General features: G+C 32.3%; 4 protein-coding genes across 4 annotated transcripts; 2 read left to right on the forward strand and 2 right to left on the reverse strand.

Moving 5' to 3' along the window:
* Window positions 1–6217: 6217 nt before the first annotated feature.
* Window positions 6218–7336, reverse strand: LOTGIDRAFT_158828 (hypothetical protein; the record flags this gene model as incomplete). Its single annotated transcript, XM_009052255.1, has 1 exon — window positions 6218–7336. The coding sequence occupies one exon, from the start codon at window positions 7334–7336 to the stop codon at window positions 6218–6220; it is 1119 nt and encodes a 372-aa protein (XP_009050503.1).
* A 312-nt stretch (window positions 7337–7648) lies between these two features.
* Window positions 7649–16535, forward strand: LOTGIDRAFT_187106 (hypothetical protein). The gene is made up of 19 exons (XM_009052256.1): window positions 7649–7803; window positions 8399–8443; window positions 8756–8878; window positions 9241–9373; window positions 9665–9869; window positions 10221–10337; window positions 10653–10726; window positions 11023–11099; window positions 11388–11545; window positions 11789–11870; window positions 12150–12389; window positions 12609–12803; window positions 12919–13001; window positions 13319–13388; window positions 13821–13913; window positions 14139–14283; window positions 15085–15245; window positions 15498–15755; window positions 16420–16535. Exons 1-18 carry the CDS (start codon window positions 7741–7743, stop codon window positions 15681–15683), a joined length of 2250 nt encoding a protein of 749 aa, XP_009050504.1. The 5' UTR covers window positions 7649–7740; the 3' UTR covers window positions 15684–15755; window positions 16420–16535.
* Window positions 16536–17870: 1335 nt separating this feature from the next.
* LOTGIDRAFT_158830 (hypothetical protein) lies at window positions 17871–24124 on the reverse strand (the record flags this gene model as incomplete). Its single annotated transcript, XM_009052257.1, has 16 exons — window positions 17871–18504; window positions 18744–18835; window positions 19027–19105; window positions 19315–19480; window positions 19665–19725; window positions 19979–20154; window positions 20449–20575; window positions 20682–20759; window positions 21045–21150; window positions 21508–21599; window positions 21913–22008; window positions 22217–22314; window positions 22511–22574; window positions 22711–22745; window positions 23008–23128; window positions 24065–24124. 16 exons carry the CDS (start codon window positions 24122–24124, stop codon window positions 17871–17873), a joined length of 2085 nt encoding a protein of 694 aa, XP_009050505.1.
* A 732-nt stretch (window positions 24125–24856) lies between these two features.
* Window positions 24857–27101, forward strand: LOTGIDRAFT_203685 (hypothetical protein). The gene is made up of 4 exons (XM_009052258.1): window positions 24857–25776; window positions 25888–26039; window positions 26446–26563; window positions 26922–27101. Exons 2-4 carry the CDS (start codon window positions 25962–25964, stop codon window positions 27017–27019), a joined length of 294 nt encoding a protein of 97 aa, XP_009050506.1. The 5' UTR covers window positions 24857–25776; window positions 25888–25961; the 3' UTR covers window positions 27020–27101.

Here is a 27101-nt window from a genome sequence, read left to right on the forward strand (position 1 = left end):
GTTTTTCTAACCTAGTTATGCGATTCTAGCTCCCCCTTTTGCTCCGCCACTTTGCTGAGACCTAATTCTAATTTGGATAGTAATTTGTTACCTTTCAACCACCCTAATCTCTAATTAACGTATCAAACGCCAGTAAACTACCGAACACTGCTACATGGACAGTTAGCGATTGGAATACAAAAGCCATGACACACCCTGGATTTCACAGATGTATATATACGTGGCAAGAGTTTGCCGAATTATTTCTTGGTTTTCAGAAAAGCAATCCGTTCGGGCTGAAAGACACACCTAGGTAAATCTATCATGTAGAATGTAGAAAAGTTATCGAGTTCGAGTTCGATTTTCCACTTTTCTATCAAGGTAGCACGGACCACAAAGGACTGTCTAATTGCGTTTTTTTAAATAAAAAGTTATATAATGTAAATATATAGATATCGCCAGATCAAAACCATTCACATTAAATTTCTCTCAAATTTTTTCTAGTGAGTTAAACTGGACAAAATTAACTGGGTTGGTTAATTGCCTACAGTTTTACTTTAAACCATGAAATTTCAATTGCGTCTTTACATTCTGTCCTTGACTCGCGCCTGTAGCCTAAAAGGTAGGGTAGGCGCAAGCTATTATAAACATATAAAACGATTTGTAAAATGCATTAACGTTTTTACTCGCGGCGACTGTGTAGAAGGAATTCACATTAGGACTAACTGCATTTTAATTGTTTTACATTATTCGTGGTCCGCTACTTTAAATCCAATCACATTCTTCGGTCAAAAAATATCCTAATTTATAACATGGTGAAAAAATCCTGACTAGACTTCAACAAGCGAAAAACTTTTATGTTATTTTCGATAAAACACGTGAAAAACACGATATTGAGTCAGACAATGTATACAAGTTGGCCCTAAAATCGTCGAAATAAACTTTAATAGATTGGAAAACACTCAATTCTGAACGCCATTTCTTTACTGACGCCGCTTTTCGCGCCGAAATGTCCGACGTTTTGTAGACGAGCATGCCAAGACGATTATATTACATCTCATGCTATAGTGAAAAGACTGGATAAGAGTGAAATGGTGTCTGGATCTACTGCCAAAATGATAGAATTAAGAAGGTATTTGAATGAGTGTTTATTTTTATGATTAAATGATGTGAATAATAACCATCGTTTTTCACACCTATCAATTATCTCTTTAAAGGTACATTTTCCTCTAATCAGTCACTTAGATATAATATACAGTCTACAAGACTGGGAAATCGAGATCAAATTATCCATTTTTGCTGGAAGTACAGAACAATTTGCTTGAAAGTTATATTTGAGCATGGCATTGTTTTAAATTAAAAGGAAATACTTATAGTTCAATAATGCGAAAACTGTCAGAAGACGCCAAATGCTGGAGTATTTAATACCTTGAATGGTTCAGAATATCACATCTTCAAAGACCAAAGGCTAGATATTCGCTACGGTGAGGTCCTATCATACGCAACTGGAAATTCGAGAAAAATCAACTGTGGTCAACCAAGAATCTTATAAGGTAAATGAAAGGTCATTGGCGCACACCTTTTTCAGAATAACGTTCTAATCTCATGTTCACCTATTAATTTTCCCAATACCTTAGTATATCTGTTTTATTTCACATCATCGAAGTCTGCATCATGTATGAATCAGTGTTCATAATGGGAAACAAAATTTCGCACTAAAAAATCATTTTGTTTTTTTTTGGTTGGGGGGGGGGGGGGGGTATTGATGGGGGATGATTTCAGGAATACTTCAAAAATGGTGTAAATGTCGTCTGTTCGCTTATGAAGAGACTACAATTATTTTATCACAGACGATTTACTCTTCAAGATGTTTTATAAATGTTTATATAAATTGTCTTCATAAAGAGACTTGAATATGCATGTAGACAGAAATTTATTTATCTTTTCAAGTAGCAAAGTGCAGTTATACGGCCCCTAAATTTACCGTTGAAAACTTTAATGATATGAAATTATCCACTTTGTCTGGTATTGTGAGTTACAAGGCCGACTGTATAATTGATACATAATTACTGTAAGGCGGCCATAGAATATCATTGTTATAGATAAAGATAAAAGTATTATACTTGTTTAGCTATATTCAGCTATATAGCAAGTTCAGTATTCACAATTTAATTTTACCAAACCTGTATAATATATAATTTGGGTTTGGATGGCGTGAGTGAGTGCATCTGCCCGACATTTTTAATGTTTTTGGGGTCAGCCGAAGCCAAAATTCAAACGAGACATTGGGGCTTCATGACATTACAAGATGGGATTTTAAATATAGAGAGAGCATGAAATTCACAATTCATCAGGTAATTGAATAATGCATCACCAAACAAAAACACGTCCCAGTATTATCAATTTAAGAATGTAGGAATATTCAGAGCTAAATCATAATCCAAAAACGCTCTATTGTCAAGTGAAAAGCAATAAATAAAAAATCAAATGGATATACAACATATAATTGATATGCATGAATTATCATAATCAACGGGTGAATATTATTCTACATAGTTTCATAAAAATCTCATCTCGTGTGGTCCCTATCAAATACTCAAGCTCATTTGGCTGGTCATGGGAATTGTTTCCTAATCTTTTTTTTTATCGAAACCGATGTTTTTAGAGATATCATCAATATTCATGCATTCCTATATATTTCTGTATAGGATGAATGTTGTAATTTCAAAAGATTTAATAGACAAACGCACATGGATGACGGCAATATACGACCATATTTGGTGTATGAACGTATAAAACTGCAACTTTGATGTTATTGTTTATCTTACTCGTTTATACTAAGGTTCGGGAGCATGTACGAAAATCAAATTTGGCCAAGATCATTTTGTTTTTCATGATTTCTGTTTTATTATTTATATTGACCGGTCGTGGTTGTAAATAGCCAATAAAGTTGGTCATAAAAGACATTCCTGTCCAACTCCCTTATTAACCGGATGATCACAGTAGTTTGTAGGATGTGATGGTATTCGAAATTAGCAACTTACATTATTTCAAAGAATGGAGAACAATCTTGAATAGTTTGTGATAATTAACCGAACGTAAATTCTTATTCAAGAGCAGATCGTGCTGATAACTTTTCTAAATTGAAATCACTAAATATGATATAGTTTTTGAATATTCGCTACAATAACTCACTTATCACTTTTCAGAACATATTCCGGTTCCTCGAGAATTGAATCAAATATTGGCGAACAGTGTGGGTTTACCGGGACTAAATTAACTTTGTCCCAGGCATGTTTTGACGCGGAAGTAAGAAAGAAAACTCCACAATAAGTATAAGTTATCCCAATAAAGTCAGTAAAAATGGGTTTGTGTACAAATTGTTGAATTCAGTATTGGTACCAATGAATAGCTAGGTATAGAAAAATATAACAATCACATACCTGTCTTAATAGTTCAATCTTCACCATATTCTATCATTTTAACCCGAGCAGATATTCGTCAATATTATTTCAACTAATTTAAGATTGACGTAGCCGCTCCTATTTGATAATGGCACCCCTGGGTAAATACGGCATAAATTAGCACCTCTTAGTCCACGAATTTTTGCCTTATTCTTTTGATGTTGCCGCCAATAGAGAATATTAGCCAATTATTGAATAATGATGTGGGTAAATCACGAAGTGGTACTAATAATCTCTGATAACAGTCTGGGATTTGGCCTTAAAGAGGCGGATATGGTCGGCGTCACACAAAACGTTTGGTTTGTACTTGAAAGATATTGGACGTTTCACTAAACGTTATAAACGTTAACGGGCTAATGGTAACGTTATTGAGAATGAATTGTTGGGTAATAGGCTCCAAGAAGTATGTTGAGGTTAACATGCACCGTCGTGTCAATAATTCAGATGTTTATATTAGTGGTAATTACGGAGAATATACCTGCATATATCACAAAGCTTATACAAATCATGGACTTATTCACAGGCGGTTATATGGCAATTCCGTTCAGTTGTCGGAAAATTAATTCCAAAGCTTTAACTTTTATCATTCGCAGAACACATTTTAAGCATATTTTTTTAGATCATTTTAAAAAGAATTCAAACAATCCGAGTTGTCCTTTTGATAAGTTCCGATTTAAGAAGTAGTCTCCACCAACCGGACATTAAAGTTGAACTGTCGGAGAGTCGGTGTAGCCGTAAAGCGAGGTATGTGTATATTGGAGTTTATAGCGGCCAGTATGGGGTAAGAAATAGACGTTCAGGCTAGACTGAGTTAGATTGAATTAGTCCTGTAGACAGGTATCCAGCCTTTCAACCATTTTAGGTGTGAGTTAACGAGGAAAAGGGGGTCTACACGGCGACTACACTCACTCACTAGGATCTATGGCGACATCACTAGGGGAGGGGGCGAGAAATATTCCCTCTTGGAGCCGGTTTCCACATCAAACGGACAAATACCTAAAGGCACATTCAAGCGTTTCGTTTGAAGAGTGTTTACTATTGCCAACAGTTTTCTCCAAAAAATTACACATTACTATAGCTAAAAATATTAAAAAATATTGAAATTTGAGCCTAGTCAACCCGGAACAGGGTTACTTTATTGTGGTTGTCTTTTCGATTAAGTAGTCATTATAATGCATTTTCCCCGTGGAAAAATGATTTGTACCAATTTATTCAAACCAATTGAATTTTTGCCCTAAACTATGTGTGCCAGAATGCGCCAAATCAATTTTATTTTTCAACCATTTTCTTAAGAGAGCCCTCTCAGACGATCTTAAGAAGGCTCCACAGAGCAGCAGCATTTTGAATCTGAACTTTTGCAGTTGTTACCCCCATTTAATCAGAAGGTGGCGATGCAAGTGGTGCAAATGGCGGGGATGTATCCCATAAAAATTGAAATCAATTATCCAGACTGGTATTTTAATCAAATTGTTTGCCTTCTATCGTAGGCCTATTTGTCTTGGACTTAACTGTCAATGTTAAACAGCAGTTTAAGATCGATGTGGAAATCAACCTTAACATTAACACCGGACCATATTAGGAGACAAATATCCTTATTCTTGTCTTTACAGTTAAATGTTTATATCACATTAAATAGACATCTACAAACAAAACGGTCGAGACTTTTCTCCAATTACAAAAATTTTAACTCATCCAGTTCGATCAAAAGTAAAATGTAACTGACGAGTGTATAGGCAACATTTTTTCACTAGATTCCATTCTTAGGCTACTTGTGTACATGTATGTTAATTTTTTTAGAAGGATTGCTACAGAAAAAGTCGGCATGAAATGAAGCGAGATAGAACCATTGGAATATGCGAAAAGTCATAAATCCGATACACAAGTCCTATTTGGCAATAAGCATATCAAAGTAGAAAGTCATCCCCACATCTATAGAGTTATATATATTTCTATTATATAACTCTATGCCCACATCAGAAGAAACACCGTTTAAAGGGAAGTAATCGTTTGTATTAATACAGTCCACAGTAATGTCTTTCATTTCAATGAGGTTTTTACTAAGCATTGACCATGATGTAACAGAAAACTATTCAGATTTCATAATCTTTATTGTAATATAATCCAATAACATTAATAAACTTTTAATAAGATTCTAGATATCGTCTGATAAATGGAGTTTACATCTACATGTCTGACAGATATCTGTCAGCTAGAGTCAGAACAAAGGCACTAAGGTTGTGAGCATATCAAAGGAATCATTGAAGCATTTTATATAACCCAATACATTTTTGATACTTAGTTATCAAAATACCAAATAACCACTGTGATCTGGATTTTCTGAAGGAAGCTGAGGTTAACTAACAAGTCACAAAGCGACATTAAGTACTGCATAAGCATTTTCTATCAAGAAAAAAAACATGTACCAGTACCCTTGCAGAATTGATCATCTCTGACAAAAGAGCACATGTCAGTGCTGATAATTAACTTGCATCATGTTTAAAGATAACAATGTTACAATGAGTAAATCTCTTGTAACTCAACAATCCGATAACATACAGATTAGTATAACAATCAAAAACCTTTTCTAGCTAAAACCTGCAAAGATTTTCAATTGCAAACATAATTTGGAGACAACATTTTAAACTTGAAAACTATTAAAATATATTTTGAAGTAAAAATAGCAATATATTGTAATCAGTTTTCAGAGGTCATAGACTCATTTACTTAATTTGGAAGCAATATCTTGATCATAGAGGAATGTTTTATTATTACTATTAAGAAGGTTGTTCAGCTTTTTGAAAGACAAAAAATACACTGTCATATTCATAACGAATCATTGAATTAGGATTCTGAATATATGTCGTCCTCATTTCAGTTTGCTCTTTTTTTAAGATAAAACCGAAATCTATAACAACTTGTTTCACTTCCTCATAACTCAACTCTATCGAACTTTCCACGGCACTGTCTGCAAAATGATACAATAATGGACCCAAATTGATCCAATAACCGCCTGGTTTAAGTATGTGATAAATCTTTTCAATATAAGCAATGATGTTATGAGCTGTATCAATAAAGAAAACTGATGCCACACAATCAAATACTTCTTTATCTGTGTATACTTCCAGAAAATCTCCTGCAGCCATTGAGAAATTCTTCAGAGGAGGTCCTTCCGATGGACAAACATCTGGAAAGGTAACCGGTGCTGTCTGATGATCATGGCTCTTGTTATTTGTCCACTCGTGAATCCAGGGATAGATCGTGAAGCTGTTCTTATTACAGCATTTATTCAAAACAAAATGGGATGCTATAAGCATGTAGAGACTCCATTCATTGCCCTGACAAACATATCCACGGCTAGCAATTTCATAGGCAAGACGACCCAGACCCGAACCTGGCACTAATATGTTGATTTCGGAAGGGTTGCAAACATCAGATCGATACAAACTTTCGATTTCTTGAAGCACTGGTTCATAGCATGCTTTTCGTTCTTTTTCACCAGCAGCGCTCCAGTCTCTAACAAACTGTTTAAGTGTCGTTTTTACACGATCAACATCTTGCATGCTCGGAACTGTTCCCTTCAAATTGTTCTCATCTTCAATGTCTTGGCAGGAATTTTCAAACATATAGTTAGCATCTTTGATCAGTACTTCCACCACCTGAGAATTATGGTCAATACATGTTCGAATCGTTGCTAAGTGGTCTTTAAAATACGGTATCATGTTTCTATGCCGTTCTGGAATTTCATCAAAATATCGCTCTGCGCGCTTGACCCTTTGTAAAGCACTGTTTCTGTAGCACTTAAAACCATTCAAAACTTTCATGAAATGGCGTCTTTCTTCTTCATCTGCCTTTTGCTTGTCAATTTCGTTTGAATTCTTGTTCTCCATCTCCATTTGGGATGATTTATCCTCTTTTCAATGAAAATAACTCTGATCTTTAAAGTTTCAACACCTTGCCGGAAGTTTACAAATGTTCAGCGTAAAAAAGTATAATGTCGTGATTGACCTAGTTTACTTTTAAGACTTCGTTTTCCAGACATTTTCTACAGTTATTTTGTATGCCGTCTGGTTGATCAAGACATAAATCAAAGGCATTTTACGACATTAGATTTATTGACGGTAAAATTTCGGCTGATTGTAGACTTTGTCGTCTAGTCTTATTCACTGAGGAGTATTCTATAATGTCTGGATGATCGAGTCTAACACATGGCCGGGTTTGTTTCATAATTTTTGTTATTTGACATTGAAGTCTTTCTATTTATAAAATAATCAACAGAGTCTTCAGATAGAAGGCAACCATGTTGATTTTCAGGCAGAGCAAGAAGTTGATTGACTTCACGCTAAGGCGCAAACTGATCAAGGTAAGTTTTAATTCATTTATCTGAGATTTTATTCTTAATTCAGTCATTCACTCTAATGGTCAAGACCTATGACTATGGCGGCTATGCCAGTGGTAAAATGTAATCAGTAATAATGAGTAATGGGGGTCGGATTGATCTTTCAGCTTCAATGAACTTAAAAGAATCAAATTCTTAGAATCAACCATTTTGTTTGTATTGAGTCATAATTAATTTTTAGAGTACACCAGCCTACTATTCTGTGCTATGATGGGGGTCTGGATACACCAGTTCCGCATGTCCTTTGGTGCCATCAGTTGCACATTGTTTAAAGCGCTGCCTCCTGTCATCACCGAACGATGGACAAAATTACACTTTATACAGTGTTCTGTCAAATTGGTGAATGACTAATGCTAATGATAACCAATACTGGCACTACTTAATCGGTATTATGTTTGTATTTACTCTTATATATGGTTATTTCCAATCATCTACTCATCAAAACAGTGATCATTTATAGTAAGTAACTGGTCTTGCTCTCACTTAAATGATTTTGTGTTTAGACCAAAGCAAGCTTAGTATTTTTTTTTTTTATTACTAGTTATTTTTTCTCTTTTAGATATATCCAGTTCAGATAACATCCTATTCTAATCGGAAATTAGGGGTAGGTTGTCTGAAACTTCATATCAGTTCGACGGTGACTGGTCGCCTTATCTTTCTTCTAGAAGGTTTTACATTCTTTCGATCTAATTATTAAGTTCAATCAAATGATATATAATGTTCTTTTATAAACCAGAGTCCACAAATTTTACAATTTTTTAAACCTGAAGTAGTTGTTATTTAGAGGTTTACACTGTGCGATCTTCAGCTTACTGATCATTATTCTATGTCCCTTTTTAAGTTTGACAATTTTTTCTGAGTAACAACAAACTTATTGTTGTACAATCTATTCTAAAATAACATATTTCAATTACAGGAGGTAGTAGCTGATGTAGAAAATCTAAGAAATATCGGAATCTCGGCTCACATTGATTCAGGAAAAACAACACTGACTGAACGTTTATTATTTTATACTGGTAGACTTCAGGAGATGCATGAGGTAAAAAAGGGGAACTATGAAATATGATTAGTATTCTTGCTATTTGTTCAAATTTTATCAGGGTTGAAATTAAATATATATTCTACTTTGTATTTTTGAGGAATTTCTAAAGTAAGTTGAAGTTTAATGTGTATATCTATAAGATTTTTTTTATCTACTTATCTTTAACTAAATATGTGCTTGATTGCAAACATTTGTTTGCTCTTAGTTTACTGTTTGTTGCTAGTTTGCTTTTAAATCTTATTTTGTTTATTAGATAGGCAAAGTATATAATATTAGAATTTAGAATAAAGCAAAGTTTTCATAGGATAAGACTTTGTTATTCATAAACTTGTATCAATGTCTATTGGATGGTATTTTAGGTGCGAGGCAGAGATCAAGTTGGAGCTAAGATGGATTTTATGGAACTAGAACGACAGCGTGGAATAACTATACAATCAGCAGCCACTTATATAAGCTGGAAAGATATTAACATTAATATCATTGATACACCAGGTAAGACTTGAAAAAAGTATTTGGGCATGTAATCTTCAATATTCCCCTTGGTTTTGAGTTAAAGGGGCAGAAAGTGAATTGTTAGCATTATAACTGTGCCCTCACACTTATTTGTAGCTCTGTTTAGACATTATATTGTCTTATGTCTACATTCGTTCTGCAGAGAAACAAATAAAACCAGACCCTTTGAACCATTTAATAAAATTTGTCTTATGGTAGCTTTTATCATTATTATTTTTCAAATTTTTAAATCAAATTAAAGTAAATGGCATTTGATCTTTTCCATTGCAGGTCATGTAGATTTTACAGTGGAAGTTGAAAGAGCGTTAAGGGTGTTAGATGGTGCTGTGTTGGTGTTATGTGCTGTAGGTGGTGTTCAGAGTCAAACACTGACAGTCAACAGACAGATGAAACGATATGATGTACCCTGTATAGCTTTTATTAATAAACTAGATAGAATGGGATCTAATCCTAAAAGAGTGCTGGATCAAATAAAGTAAGTGTTAAACCACTAGAATATGTTTTAGTGTGACAGTTTAGATTGAACAAAATTTAAAACATATTTTTTGGACGAAGTGCTATGATTTGCTTTGAGAATCTTCTTTGAATGATTGAGTATCTTTGATGGCTTTCATCACTTTTCAACACATGATTTTGTTCTTTCACAGGGACAACTTTGTGCAGGTGGCCTCACTAGACTCTTCAAAAAGAAATATTGTTTGTATAGATCTCAGACACTTGTTTTGATTTCCAAATTTTATACGTATGGTAGAGAATGCTGTAGTATTTAGTTGAACTAGTGATATATACATGAATATAACAAAGTGAAATGTCTCCCATTTTTCAGAACTAAGTTAAAACATAATGCAGCGTTTCTACAACTACCTATTGGTTTAGAAGGACAACATGAAGGTGTTGTAGATTTAGTCAGTCAGAAAGCTGTATATTTTAAAGAACCTTTAGGGTGAGTATTTTATGGCCAAATAAGAACTGAATTTAATTGTAAAGTGTGAATTTTGAGTTTATTATTACTATAGAGAGAAACACTAAAGTAATATCGGTCCCTGTTCCATGTAGTATTGTTTCCAAACTTGTGGTATCATAGCAAGAGAGAAAATGCGTTTTTATACTTCTGTTTGTAGATTTACAATTGTTTTTTGTGTATTTCTGGTATTAGATTTACAGTAAGAAATGTTGATTGGGAGGTTTTAGGTTACTATATCTAAATTTACTTTAGGTGAAGATGTTTACTTATTTCATTCTTTTTCTATTTTTCTAGATTTACAATAGTTGAAGATGAAATACCACAGAATATGAGACAAGAAGCTGCTGAAAAAAGACAAGAAATGATTGGTAAGTCAATGACTATCCGTGGAAGATAAACTTGATTTCCGACAGACGCTTGTGACTCTCAGACATTTAAGTGGCCGTCTTAAACATGGCTGGCAAACAGAACCAAATCAATGGCCTCATACAGGTTGGATATCTGTAGAGGACATGATATTGATAGATTTTTTTTATATACACCTTTAATTAGTGAGAACTGTCTACAATTAAATTATGACTTAAGTATTTTATCAGCAGTTTATATAAATGTTTTTAACATATCACGGATATTTTCCCATTTATCTTTATTATATTTTATATAGAATGTGTATCCAATGTTGATGAGCAATTAGGTGAACTGTTTTTAGATGAAAAAGTTCCCACGGAGGCAGAACTGAAGGTATTATTACTAATACATGTTATACTTAATAAGTGTTAACTGCTCTCTAGTTATGTGAGCTCACTTTAACTTATATTATATTATCAATCAAAGAGATATTACCTCACAAACTCTTATATCCTGATGATTTATTTTATATTAGAAACATATGTCAATTACAATAAGATGAGCTTTTTGATAAGAATAGTATTTAAAGCAATAAGTCCTCTAATAATACTGTAAAATGGTCTGTAGATCCTAAACTAATGATGCAATTGACTCCCATTCAATTTATTATGAATTATCTAGGCTGCCATCAGAAGATCTTGTATTACCAGAAGTTTTACACCAGTCATGTTAGGGACAGCTTTGAAAAATAAAGGAGTACAAACCCTACTAGATGGGGTAGTGGATTATTTACCAAATCCATCTGAAGTTAAAAATATATGTCTGGATAACAGAGAGGGGTAAGTCATGTGAAACAATGTCCAGTCTAAATAAGTAAGGCATACCAAAATACCTCGATAGTGACAATTAAGATTTGGATCTAATTTAGAGTTTTGAGATATGTTGTCTTTCATGCCAAAGAAAGAGGCCCACAATTTCTACTAATTAAAACTTTTTTTTACAATCAGTTGTTTAAGATAAAGATAAAGCCCTATAATTCTTTCATTTGAATATTATTTATAAATTCTCCGATTTATTTCCAGTGTAAGCAATACAAAAAAATTTGAATTGAGCCCAGTAAGAGACTTCTCCAATCCTTTTGTTGGACTGGCTTTTAAGTTAGAGGTAACTTTTTATTTTATTTTTTGACATTACTGTCAGAATGTTTGCTGACTGCAGTGCAAGGCTGGATATTTTTATTGAACTCTTTTATAAATGCATACTTACAATACGACCAATATGAGATTATATTATGATGATGAATTTATTAGCTAAGAATCATTATTAGTTATAACAAAAGACCCAAAATATTGGGGAACTATGAAAATTAAAACAATATGAACCTAGGGATGTATCCACTTGATTTTCTACCTACAAAAATAAATAATGAATTTGACCTTGCAGGCAGGAAAATTTGGACAGTTAACATATTTACGAGTCTATCAAGGTGGTTTAAAGAAAACTGATCTGATATATAATACACGAACTGGTGCTAAAACAAAAGTATCAAGATTGGTTCGAATGAACGCTGATGAAATGGAGGATGTTGGAGAAGTATTTGCAGGAGATATTGCTGCCTTATTTGGAATAGATTGTGCTAGTGGAGATACTTTCTCAACTAAAGATAATCTTCATCTTTCTCTGGTAAGATCAAGTCTGATTTGTTTTGATAATGATAATACAATAAAATATTGTCACTGTTAAAATAATGCTCAATATAATTGTAGAGCGATATAGAAATAATGATATATTAAAAAGTAAGCTATGACTGCCCCGACTCTTTCATTACATTCTACATTCTTCAGTAGTGAAGAAGGGCATCAAAGAATAATTCCTCTCAGCAATTATCTTTAATAATTTCAGGAATCTATGTTTATTCCGGAGCCTGTGATAGCTATGTCTATTAGACCTGAGAAACAGTCTGATGTAGAACAGTTCTCTAAAGGTATCAGTAGGTTTACTAAAGAAGATCCCACATATAAAGTACATTATGACAGTGATAATAAGGAGACCATTTGTTCTGGAATGGGTGAACTACATTTAGATATCTATGCTCAGGTTAGTATCTAATTGTTTCAATAGTTACTGACTAATTGTTGATAGATGTCAGTTAGCTAGAGACTATTTACTCTGTTACCGGTACTTTAAGGCCTTTCTTTACATATGATTTCAGAGGTTGGAACGTGAGTTTGGCACAAAATGTATTCTGGGTAAACCAAAAGTATCATTTCGAGAAAGTTTAACACGTGTGGTAGAGTAAGTACTGATAAGTTTTTTTCTGTATTGCACTCCAAAACTGTAAAACATAGAACTCATACAGTTAACAAAAAAATTACAACAGTTTCAGTTAATATAACAAACCTCATTCCCAAATGGAAAAATCAAAAAATGATTTTAGATTACTAACTGAAATTCAAAAACAAGAAGAAAGGAAAACGGAATTTTATTGTAATTTTTTTTATTGTTTAGCAGGCACATACCTTACAACAAAATAAAGCAAAAAGAAGGGGGAAAAACCTTTGAACTACTCTTCCAATAAAGATATTCTGAAATATTTTCATTATTAATTTCAGGTTTGAACATATACACAAGAAGCAAACAGGAGGTCAAGGTCAATATGGAAAGATTATAGGATATATTGAGGTATTATTATAGTTTATATTCATCATTGTCATAGATTAGATTCTGAACTCTCTATATCGTATATTTAATGATGACTTTTAAACAGTGTCATTTTGAATTAATATTTAATGTTTTATTTTTGGCTGACGTGAAAGAGCATCTGATTGTTCAGATGGAACAATAAATCAAGCCCTGTTTGATAACTGTCCTGGAAACATTTCCTTCAATGCACAAAGAATGGCATTTTCTGGGTTTTTTTTTGGCTCAATCAGGTTCAGGTTATAGAAATTTCATCCAGTTGTTTCTTAATAGTCATCCCACTAGAAAGGCGTTTTGACTGCGCTGCTAACAGAACGCAAAAATTGGCTCAGACTCTCAGAGTTTGTTAAAGGTCGCTTGACTATCTTCAAACTCTTAATAGTATAATACTCATAAAGGTTTTAACTTTTTTAGCCTTTAGATGCAGAAGAAAACACAAAACTGATCTTTCAAGATAACACAGTAGGAAATAATATACCTAAAACATATATACCAGCTATAGAAAAGGTACATTTGTTCTTGTTATTTTCTGATATTAGAATGCCCTTTTGTCATAAATATTCATCTTAATTCAGAATAGGATGAAGTCAAACGTCAGAAACTTCATATGTCTTTGTTTGAGACCAATTGGAACATGCCTTAATGGAACTATTAAGAAAGATGGAGCTATGCTTAGCAGTTCTCATTATGATGCAAATATTCACATTAGAATCTGTATTGTTATTTTCCCAGGGTTTCCGCAAGGCATGTGAGAAAGGTGGTTTAACTGGACAGAAAGTAGCTGGTATTAGAATAGTACTGACTGATGGAGCTCATCATCCGGTAGATTCTAGTGATTTAGCTTTCACTAATTGTGGTGAATACTGTATGAGAGACTGTAAGTATCAGTATTTATTAAATGCTTTTAGTTCAAACATCCATAGATTTTACAGTTTTGAAGTTTTCTTTATAATAAGAACACTTTCAGTTCCAATTAGATGTCATTGGCCCATACACCTCAGGAACCACTCTCTAACTCTAACTAGTTTCCACTCATAAATAAATGGATTCTGTCCAGTCTGCACCTTTGTGTGTTAACAAGCATCAAGACAAATATAAACAATTAGTTGACAAGAGCTCACCTTATACTGCAAAGGCTTTCATATCGTGGGTGACCGCTTGAAACCTCGTATAACGATATATGAATTACTTTTCGAGAAAAACGCAAAAAACTGTTTGTACACGTATTTTGTTAAAATATTTTTTATTATTTTTTTTACCGCTATACGTGGTTTTCATTCTATGAAAATATAAACCTCGTATAACAACTTGAAATCTCCGGCCTATTGAACCAAAAACTCGTATATTAATACAGTATACGAGGTTTTTCATTTTCATCCACAGAAAAGGAACATTGAACCTTGTATAATAATATATTTTACGAGGTTTTAAATCTGACTGTTTATATACATGTTATTTAATTAGTGCTTTTTGAGTTATTTACAATCAAGCTAAGAATACGAGGTATTAATCACAAGATCCGCGCTTTAACGAGCTTTCGAACGGTACAAAAAAGTCAAAATGACCAAATATGGCATATACGAGGTTTCAAGAGGTCACCCACGATATATAAATTCGGGATAGTGGTGATAGAAATTGTGATTATGCTTTTGTGGATGCTTATGTATTTAAATTGCAGGTTTTCTAGATGATGGTTGGATTGTGTTAGAACCTATAATGGCTGTAGAGGTGACGGCCCCAGCAGAGTTCCAGGGTACTGTATTAAACAGTTTGAATAAGAGACATTCAGTAGTAACGGGTACTGAGATTGTAGATGAATATTTCTCTATATTCTGTGAGGTCAGTTGTGGATTTTTTCAATATGAAATCTCAAAGAAATCATAGGATTCAAATTATTATCACAGAGTAAGTGGTCAAATCAGATTCAAGATAGTGGCTTTATTGTCAAGAATTAAACCAGCAACCTACTTTATAAAAACATTAGAATTTGTATTTGGCTTTGGATCTATTCTGAAAGAAAGGTTGAAATTCATATTTAGATAATTTTCTGACCTGCAAAACTTTTCATCAATTTAATTTTAATTATTCTAGGTGCCTTTGAATGAGATGTTCGGTTATTCTACAGAAATTCGATCCTTAACGCAAGGTAAAGGAGAATTTACCATGGAATATAGTCGTTATTGTCCAGCCCTTCCAGAAACACAAAATGTTCTCATCCAGGCTTATAATGAGGAAATTTCAGAAAAACATTCAAAGAAGAAGAAGAAAAAAAATTAATGATGATGAAGTTTAGTTTTAATTTTGTTATGGACAATGCATGGAAACAGGTGATACATGGAAAATATAGAGGTGAATTTATGTTATTCATGGAATTCAAATAAATGTAATAGTTTTACAAATCAGGAAACAGGTGCTACATAAAAGTTACATCCTAGTTTCCTAAAAATTTTGAATAAGTTTATAATAAGATTATGCAATTGTGGATTTAAGGGATATACTATTTATCCCAAGGTCAAATTATCTGAAGCTATGATTACAGTGTAAATAATTATAATCAGAAAGTGTCGATCAGTTAAGTTCTATGCAGCTGACTCTTTCAGTTCTTCATTTACCATTATCATTAAATTATGTTATTTCTTTGTCATTGTGATATTTATTGTTTTATAGAACAATGAATTGTTATTTATTGTAAATATATGTCTAACAATCCAATAGAGCGTTTTTTAAATATTCTTTTATGGAAATATCCCTATTTCTACCTAGAATAGAGGAGTGTTAGGAAGGTTGGTACATGAGCAAAAACAACTAAGTTTAATCTTCTCTGGTTATTCATTAAAACTGAGGCTGGGTTTAGAATAATACATGATAGTCAGATAAATTATGTTTATTATATACAAAATATACATTATAATTAATATATTAGCTCTTTATATATTAGATATATTAATAAACAGCCAAACAAATATAGTTTTACACATTTAAAACATTAACCACCAGTTTATTTTATTTTTAGGTATAGCACAAATGAGGAATAACAAGAACAGTCTGTTTTTTACTAGTAGAAGAAATAATAATAGTAACTAGTTTAAATGATTCCAGTACCTTAAAACAAAATAGTTTTTGTAAAAAGTTTGTGTTAATTACCAGGTATTACTACCAGTACAAAGAATCACTAGTAAATGAATACTAATAATTCCAGGTGCAAATTATTGATATGGTAGAAAATAGAGGTAGTGAATGAATACAGTACTGGTCCAAACATGACTTTCTATATACAGTCATGTACTACTGTATAGTAATACAGACACTGTACTTAACATACATTCACTCTCTTACAGAAATGTTCCTCACTAAATATTTGCTTTGTAAGAATAAACGAATTTTAATTCACCTATTAAGCAAAAGATTAATTTTCTTTAATTAAATTTTCTTAGGTTATCAAGCTTGCTTAAAGTTATAGCACTGAAGTAAAAATGTTAACTATATTAAAGTATATTTGTTTGGCTGATTGGATAACATGGAATGTTAACATAATAACAGAATAACAATAACAAATTGGGTGACATTTAAATATAACAAAATAATAACATGAACCACCCCATCCAAGAACACAAAATGCCCTCTGTTTACAGAAATGGTTAAAATAAATGGATTTTTTCTTCACAAAATGATAAATACACAGCTCTACATATTTTATTTGTCTATTGCCTCATGATCAAGATATCATGACATAACTTTATTGTTAGAGCTATATTACAATTCATGTTGTCAAGTATTGCACTTAAAAACACTTGAAAATACAATTTCATGGAAATGCAGGTCAAATAATTTGTTTTATACTAATTGGAAAGAATTCTGCAAGAATCATTATTGCAAAAATCATTACTTCAACTGCATCCTGACAAACTTGATATAATGAACCTTGTCATAGCTAGAATGAAGGAAGTAATAAATATGTCTAAATTTTCTATGAATTATGCCTTACAATTACAGACTTACTAAATACTAAGATAATAGTCAATACCACACTAGTCCCGTTGAAGCCCCTTATCCAGAATAATGACAATTACAATCACAGAGATTTTAAAACTACAAAACAAACATAACATCAATAAATTAGTTTTGTATTCCTTAAAACTTCTAATAATAGTCTATAGATGTATAATCATGTTTTATCACCAAGTCAAAAGCTCAAATTTCAGCTCCCTGTACACTTTTTAAAATAAAAATCTGACCTCAAGTTCACCTCAAGTTCATTTGCAGATACTTTAAGAAATAAACATAAGGGTGTTTTAAACCTAGAAATAAATTATGGACTTTTAAGCTGCTATCATTTTTATAGGACGACAGATTTTTATTCTAAAAATTGTCACAGTAGGCTGAAATAAAGTTCTTTCTATCAACAATTAATTTCATGACTGGATCTATATCCAATTACCATACTTCAAAACATATTTTCTTTTCTCATGTTTCTATAGAACTATGAAATTCTTCACTCTCTAAATCTTTAGTTCGTGTCACAATTGGATTGATCATATTAGCACTGGGGATACTGGATTCAGAGTCTTTTCTCTCTGTGATTGTTACTCCACCGTTTTGTAACATGGAGGAGTTAGAGTCAGTGGAATTATGGGAGGTATTATCACAGTTGCTAAGGGAATTTGTAGAATTCTGGGAATGTAATGCAACACCATTGGAATTCCGATCGGTTTGTAATTGATAGTTTGCTTTAATATTAATAGCATCTATAACATCATCACACTGAGCTATTTTACTATCTGTTGATAAATTCGACATTTTGGGTAATTTGAAAAAACTGTCTTCTGTTTTTGCGAAGAGTTCTTCCTCTTCATCAAATTTTTCTGGTTTTTGGAGAGTTAAAGAAACATCAGAACGAAAATCTGTTTCACCAACAGTGTGAAGATTATTAATCTCTGTATCTAAAGACTGGAGCAAGGCAGTGTCTTGCCGAGCCAAGCTACTGGTCGTACTTGAATTTGTTGTGCTCTTCGCTCCTTCTTTTGCAACTGAATTATTAGAACTACCACCACCCCCTATAGTTGATGGAGCTGTTAAAGATCTAGGTATGGAATATTCTCTGAAATACATAAAAAAATCAACTTTGTACAATACACTGTGTAACAAGGTTAATTCATACAATAATTCTCATTGAGGGGCACTTGATTTTTACAATAATCATAGATTAATACTCATACAAGGATATGATTGATTGATCCTATGACAGGAAAATCATATGAGATCAAGTTTCAGAGTAACACACCTATATATTTTTAACTCTTACAAATTGATTATAACAATAGGTTGAAATGTACTTACCCTTTGACCCCTAGCCGTAACTCTAGCAGTGTTTTTATATTGGGTAATGTCAGTCTTAAATTACTGGTACCTAATCCACAGTAAAATCTCAACTACAAAAGAAATGCAAAAAGTTGGTTAATATAGCATAATGAAGTAATGCGTCAAAATCATCATTCAAAGAGTTGCCAGGTTTGAAGTTGCAGCAAGTCTCAAATACATTAAAAGAAAATATTGCTTATCCTTTCAGGGTTCAACTATCTTGTTATGAAAAGTAGTATATAGTAATATTCTGTACTGTTACCTGACTAATATTTTTATTCAGTAAAAATACACCATAATTAAACTGGAATTTTTCTTTTCCTTTACTAAATAGTGGAAAACTGGAAAATAACATGATATTTATGTTTAATATTTGAGATCTTTCTAAACACATACAGGATTAAAATGTAGGAGAAGTCAACATGCTTTCACTTTAGCAATTTCAATTTGTCAAGGGATGACACAGGTAAGGCTTTATTGTGAGAACAGAATAGTCAACTGCAGATTCATGCCCCTTCACAAGACAGAAGATAATATAAACATAACTTACTCTCTATCTTTCTCTGTCAGTCTGATATGTATATGATCACGAATTTGTGACCTTGACCCTCGGAATTCCATCATATAACGTAGAGGTAAGTTTAATATTTGAGCTATCATAATGGTGAGATGACATGTATAACCTAATGATACAGCTACCATTGTTTCATCATGACCTAAACAGATACAAAATATCATCAATATAATTATAAATAAATTTTACCTCTTTCCTGTTTCTCAAAAAAAATTATTCATTTCAAAAATTTCGTTTGTGAATATTGTACAAAAGGGTTTCAATTGACGTTGGTTTTATTATATGAACAGGGAGTTGAATATTAAATCGATACAGTATGGCCATACCTTGATAATTTTCAGAATGAGGTAATCTGACACCACATATAGAGTAATCTCCTTTCTCATTCTGAAACAATATAAACACAACATTAATGGTGGAAGATATTTTCCCAGAGCATTTAAATACCTACCATTTAAAATTTTAAGCTTGATAAAGTTGCTTACTTTAGTATATCATGTCTTTTTGTGGGATCCAAAAATATTTTAAACCACGCACTTCTTAATTGACTGCACATCATATGCAGTCTTTTCATGTAAAAGAAATACTGATTCCATCAAAATGGGAAACATATCCAGAAGAAAAACCATAGACAGCTAACCTCTGTAACAGGAAATACTGATGTAGATAATTCACCAATCAGCTGTTTACGTCTTATTAACAACTGAGCTGATTCTTTAATCCACTTCTCTCTCTGTTGATTATAAACTTGTCGAGTTTCTTCTTGTTTTACACGACTTTCTTTTAAACTTAGCTTATTCTCTTTTAGTCTCTCATCTATTCATAAAAATAATTAAACTCTATAAAACCTACTTCAGTTTAAACCGTGAGCTTAACATTGACTGTGGATTTTACTGATATCAAATTAAATATACCAGAGAATTCTTAGATTTGTAAACAATCCATGAGGCATGCCTTTTGAACAAATAAAATCTTATGACTTAAGATATAGAATCAAAAAGGTTAAATAATGACTTTAGGTACAATCATATCCAACAGCATCAGCCTAACACTGTGACATAAACATTCCAAAATTACATTATTAGCTATGTTTTTAAAGACAAAACTTACATCTAGCTCTGATAGAATCTCTCCTGACATCAAACTGATCTTTAGTTAACTGTAGTCTATTAGTCTGCCATCGTAATTCACTTTTTAACTGGTTTATTTTTAATAATAACTCTTCTCTTTCCATTAACTACAACAATATAATACCATTAAATAACGTATATATATACCATCATAATGGCTTTAAGAAAAGAAACAAAAGGCCACCTCCACATTTTACAAGGATTACAACTTACATTTCCTTGAGTCCTGTCTGTCAACTGGTCCTTTCTTGGAAATAGTTTTTCCCGAATTATCTGTACCCATTTGGGCGACTGGAATAGTGAGAAAATATGACTTTTTGAAAGTCAGAATTGAACCCACCACCGCCATAATCCTGATAACAAAGACATTGGCCACATCAGCATCTCCATCCAAAAATCCAATCAAAGTTTCTTTCAGCAAACAATCATGAAATTCCCAACTAGTGAGCAGGGTTACCCTTCACCATGAAGACCAATATTCCTGTTAATGAGGATTAATCCTGTCCTGGATTTTATTTTCACCATTATTTCAGGTTAAGGATAGTTTGACACCTCTAATGATAAGAATGACTGTACCTTATTATGAGAATGTTGGGAAGAGATAAGTCTATCTTGGATAACTTGATGCAGTTTATTAACACTGGACTGAGTTTGTTTGACAGCTCGTAATACAGTCTGTACTCTATAATATCATAATAAAAAAATCACAAACTGTTGTTAATAAGCTTGTGTACTAAGATCAGTTTTCTCAAATTAACTAAATATATGACTCAAATTTACATGATAGGCTAAATTCACCATATCTTTTACCTTGTGAGTGAGATGCTTTTTAAGTTTTTAAAACGATGACATACATGGTTTCAATTATTGCTATTATACATAAGTATAAAAAAATACAAAAAAAAGGCTTATTTGTATAAAATATTAAATCTCCAGGAGATTAAAACCAAGAATGCCTAGTCAGACAATTATTTTAAATACAATCCAGTCAATAGCCAAGAGGTCAGTAAAGACAGTCCTGTATCAGTATAATAATTACCTGGATAATGAACTAGTATTATACGACGATCTAGTATTGACCTGATATACATGTAACATCTTCATACTATTTATATTTTCTTCTACCTTCCCCTGAAAAATATCCAAAATTATAGCTAGAAAAAGATATGATATGGTTTTGAGCAACAAATATATCATCAATCCATCATGATTGTCAAGATTAAATGTTTTCAGCAAAGCGATGAAGTAGTGATAATAAAATGCAGACTTAAAACTCTGATTACATAACCACGGTAGACCAAACAGCCCACTATAAAAACTTCTTATTTGCGACTAAATGAAATAAGAACAATAATTTTAAGTGGATTGTTTTTAGTAGGTTTCTATAAACTGAATTCTTAAGCTATTATAAATATAAAGATATTGATTAAGAAACAAAAATTACCTTCTGTCGTTGTTGTTCTGGAGGTTGTATAAAATATTTATCAAATAAACCAAATATCAGTGTATTAGGAAGATACTTCATACCTTCTACTTGTAACTGAAATAAATTGACAAATATATATACAAAAGTATTCCGAGTCTAAAAAACTTTAATATTATGACACAATATGATGCTGTAATTGTGAAAGCATTATTCAGTCAGAAATCCAATCTAGGTGTGTCACTTAAAGTAGAATGCATTGATAATGATAGTACAAACTGGCGAAGAATGAACTATTCGTGAGAAAAAAAATTCTCTTACTCACCCTATCAGCCAAGAAAACCAAACTTTTTAAACCAACTTCTAAATCAACTAATAATCTTATCTTAGATTTTAACTGAATCCAGATTTTTATCACTACCACTGAAAACAAGATTTTCCTAGATTAGACTAAAACTAAGAAATAAATTTTCATATTGAATTTCAATAATTTTCAATCAATTCAAGAGTTGTTTTAAAGTAATTATTGCTGATTTTCCTCTAGAAGAAGTAAGATCTACATAATTTGGCACATGATTTATCTGCTAAATTAAAAATAATATAAAGTCTTGTCGCTTACCTCTTGATATTGTGTCTATTTTATCTTCAAAACTACTGGCATCAAACCCTCTCCATGTTGGATTCTAGAAAAAATAAAATATAAAATATGATTAATAGTTGAATCACCATGGGTCGATACATTACCCAGCTGAAAGCAGATTCCATTTAGTGGTATCATACTGTATATATCATTGAAGACTTTTTTTTAAAACAACTTACCATTGATCCAGTTATCTTTTCACTCCAATAAACAGCTGAAATACAAAATGCATTAAATCTTTAACATAGATAACAAATTCTCTTATGACAGTCCTGTCTGCCACTTGGTAAGTAGCTAAACCTCTTTTTATTTTACAGCTGGATGATGCAGAATCCTTAAAAGATTTTTCAAGATCATTTGCCATCAGCTCAAAATAGCAATGTATGACTACCATTTCCTTATTTCCTTGATGTACACCACACAACTGAGTCAACATACTCTAGCTAGCTAACTACTTCCCTAAATGTGTTACCTACCAGGAGATTTGCTATCTTTATGAATAGTAAAATAAACATCTAAATGTTTCATATCATCTCCATTGAAACTTCTACATTGTAAATTTCTCATTGATACAGACTTCAGATGACGTAGTCTTTTCTGAAATTAATAGATTGTTATAATGAAAAAGCAATATAACATACATACCTAACATTTAAGTCTTTCGGTGTGATAGTTTGTAACCTTCTGTGACAGCCAATGACCCTTCATTAAAATGGCGTTCATGCAATATTTCATATTTTCAAACTTTCAAACTTTGTGATACATAAACATAACTAGTTGTTGACATGAATGGATTTGATTTGTGGCTTTGTTGTTCTGAACATTGACATTGAAATTTGATAAATTTCGACACATGATAAGTTCACAATTTGATCACTAATCTTTCTACAAATTATAGATGAAATACAGACATTAAAAGGACACCCCACAACGTAGACGGTAGGTTTACTACTACTGTCTTCGTATTTGACTAACTTGACACTGTCTCGACAAACTTGTCAATGCATAACTCAAGGTATGACAAAAAGCTTTTCAGAAAGAGTTTTAAAAGGCTGAAATTTGAGCAAAGAACAAGTGTCATGCAAAAGTTCCATATTTATTCATCTTTCCTGTTGACAGTTAAACATAATCTAGTGGACCTGCACATAAGCATGGACATTGTGAATAAGGTCTTATTAAAAAAAATTGTCTGAACCTAGTGCATGTAGCAAGTCTATTTAGTTATAGAACAGTATCAATAAACTATGGATAATGCAATAGGATGTGTGCGTTGAAGGCTAGGCTACCATCAGTAGGCCTATCACCACTGTCTGAGGAATGTTGTTATGTTGTAGAACCTATTAAATCTGCAGATTTGAAAGCAATTGACTACCATTCACTGATTGTTGATGCAAGTTTATAAAGCAAATTCTTCAATATGTATGATTAACCTTGTCAAATCACCAAAATCCCCCCCCCCCCCCCCCCCCCCCTCAACTCATAAATGCTGAAATGGATAATCACAGATGTCACCTTCGTTAGAATATGATTTACCTGATAAGTGGGCAAGTCGTACGGACTTCTGACCCGTTCAAAGGCCCCAGCATTTTCCATAATTGTTCACTTTGTCATTTAGGGGAGTGATCTAATTTCACAGCTAAAAAAAGATAACAAATCAATTTCCGATTCAACCGGAAGTAATAAACAACCTCCATCTTGAATCTCGTATAATGTCACGTGCCACAATTGTTTAAACCTCTCTTAAGACTCTTTGGAGGGATAAATATCATAAAAAAAATAACGTTGAAAGCAACTCTTTTCAAATGTTTTAATTTACTTGTTAAGTCTGACTAACATTGAATAGGTAATAGGGGTGCAGGACTTCCGAAGGTTATTCGACTTCTCACGAGACTTCCAATATTACATGTCATGTGACTTGATCAGGTAAGTGAGTTGCAGACAGCTTTTCAGTCTATTTTCACCATACAATTCCATTGAAACTTTTACGCATAAATCCTTAAAAACGTGGTTGTGAGTACATTAATGAATTTTCTCTGCCCAATACAACCAAGCTATCTTGTGGGTTTGAGTGGCTTTGCCTTGTTAAATCCATTGGATAGGTATAAATTTGACACCCCCCATCACCACGGTTTACAATGGTTTCTCCCCTTTATAAATATAAGTTCCTCCCCTATTAGGCCGGGGCTATATATTTGTAAGCTTAGAGTATGCAATGAAAATAGTTTGATTTTATGACATTATTTTTTATTTCAAACAAATCATGTCGTTTAGGCTTACACTAGTTCAATCAATTTAATTCTTATTTATTTTCTGGAAGAGATGATGCTAGCTCCTTTCATCAATTGCATAAATAAATATTTCCTTTTCTTGATAATTAGATCATAACTTTATAATTTTCTGTTTTCTTATGTATTATTTATTAACCCATTCTCCTTCTGTTCTCAGTACTTAAAATTAAGGCTTAAACTTCTATGAGCAGTTTTCTTGTTTCAAACATCAAAATAAATTAGTAAATGTACATCAAAAAAACAAAACAATACAGGTTTTGATTTATGACAATTGCCCAATTAAGGTTTATGAATAAATAACCCTCCATATTGTCTTATTCTTTCCCCCTTGACATGAGAACAATACACCAGTTAAGAGTACTTTTATCATTTACTTCACCTCTATGATGTCGTAGTTTCAGACTTGTTTCTGCTTATAAACACATGCATATCTGCATTACATTTTCTATGACACCATTTTTCACATCCATCACAAGTATTTGTATGCTGCTTTGGTCTAAGAAAATAATTGCAATTTGAACACAAATCAGTCATACTGAATAAGTTGAATTTGAATTGAGCAAGAATAATATTATTAGATCACATGCTTACTAATAGATAACTTAATCTGTGATAATATCAAAGCGATTTACTCCAATGGCTTCCTTATTCATTACTTATGTTCATCCATCACATTACTACACTAGTAATTAGCCTGAACTAGGCCTAGTCGTATGCACTTTCCTTGTAAGAAAGTCCTACCTTTTGTGAAATTGTTTTAACAATCGGTATAATAAGTTAAATTCAAACCAAATTATTGCTATAAGTATAACTAATAACGGTAAAATACTAAACACAGCATTAGTATTTTTCATAGTTTAGATAGGCAGTGCAAGAAGGTTATGCCTAGTCTATAAATGCCGTTACAGCTACAGCAAGGGAGATTCACAAAGAAGCATCTGGTGTTCTGGGAGAGAGGTACTCAAATTCAATAAAATCTTTGCTAAATAAGACATTGATAGATGTGCATGTTATGGTGTTAATTGAATTAGAATGACAATGACAATCTTCTCTTCTTTACCCTTTCAGGTAATCTAGATTAACAAGACAATTCAGTACAAGTACCAGTAAAGCCTTAGATAGTTTTTGTGTGAAGATTTGAAATGGCAACCCAGGGTATAGAGAGAATACCTGATTCACTGGGCTATTTGGTTTTAACAGATGATGGTGCTGTAGTCAGTGTAAGTAATATTTTAGTAGAAGGTGTGTTTAATAGACAGTAGTCTAGTACTCTTAAATTGTATGGAAAGGACTATTGGTATTGTACCTACAACGTAAGTTATTCAACAGAATACTTAGAAGACTGATATGATAATATATATCAGTCAATGTAAATAATATCACACTCTGTATTAAGAAGATAAACAATCATTTTCTTGTTTCAATTGAAATTTCCATGTAAATTAGTTGTTGAAAAGGTTCTTTCTATTTCTTAAGATCAGGTGTCTATAAATCTAAATTATTCTCTTGACACTCTAACCCCATTGATGAAAGATTAGCCAACTAAAACAAACTACTGGTATTATTCTTTTAGGCTTCTCTTTCATAATTTGATGTTGTATTAATGTAATGATTTTTTTTTTGTAGTCAGGAGGGGATTTAGAGAATGATGAAAGTTTAGCCAATAAACTGTGTAAAATGGTACATACCGCTGTGGGTATACCTGTTACCAGTGATAGAAGAGACACTTTCAAACGATTATCAGGTGAAATTCTGATGTTTCAGATTGCTTTTAGTATCTAATTCAGTGTTTGCTAAAAATTACATTAAATTAGTAGCTTGTGAGAATATAATACAGAACTATGCACCCGACCTAGATATCAGAATCAAACTCAGTTGACTGCCATTTAAAAAGCGTGGTTCAAACCAAACTCCTTTTGTCTTGTGTAGTGATTTAAATGTCAACCAAGTTCACGTATTGACTGAAAGGAATTATTTATTGGAATATTTTTATTTTCAAAGGTTGAAATTTCGAGTAAATTGTCAGTTCTATTAGACATCTTATCAATAATTGTTTTGGTAAATATAACACAATGACTAAAAGTCTTGTTTATTTATTTCAGTAATATGGGATGATTTTATGTATATTGTAACTGTTTCGAACCAGAAGATCTATGTTTGTAAAAAGAAATATGTTCCACAAGACCCAGTTCTGACTTAATACTTATTATTTTTATTTTTGTTATATTGTTTTGTATATATTTCTTCTATATTTGTATATAAACTTATAGTATCTATTTGTA

This window comes from Lottia gigantea (assembly GCF_000327385.1).
Source record: "Lottia gigantea unplaced genomic scaffold LOTGIsca_18, whole genome shotgun sequence".
Lineage (NCBI taxonomy): Eukaryota > Metazoa > Mollusca > Gastropoda > Lottiidae > Lottia > Lottia gigantea.

What these genes read in the sequence shown, in the direction of transcription:
- LOTGIDRAFT_187106 (XM_009052256.1), top strand. Translation starts at nt 7,741, where the DNA reads ATGTTGATTTTCAGGCAGAGCAAGAAGTTGATTGACTTCACGCTAAGG. An exon ending in GACTGGCTTTTAAGTTAGAG is followed by an intron (nt 11,871 to 12,149) that starts GTAACTTTTTAT and finishes TTGACCTTGCAG; the next exon opens with GCAGGAAAATTTGGACAGTT. An exon ending in ATATACCAGCTATAGAAAAG is followed by an intron (nt 13,914 to 14,138) that starts GTACATTTGTTC and finishes TTATTTTCCCAG; the next exon opens with GGTTTCCGCAAGGCATGTGA.
- LOTGIDRAFT_203685 (XM_009052258.1), top strand. Translation starts at nt 25,962, where the DNA reads ATGGCAACCCAGGGTATAGAGAGAATACCTGATTCACTGGGCTATTTG. An exon ending in ATGATGGTGCTGTAGTCAGT is followed by an intron (nt 26,040 to 26,445) that starts GTAAGTAATATT and finishes TTTTTTTTGTAG; the next exon opens with TCAGGAGGGGATTTAGAGAA. An exon ending in CACTTTCAAACGATTATCAG is followed by an intron (nt 26,564 to 26,921) that starts GTGAAATTCTGA and finishes TATTTATTTCAG; the next exon opens with TAATATGGGATGATTTTATG.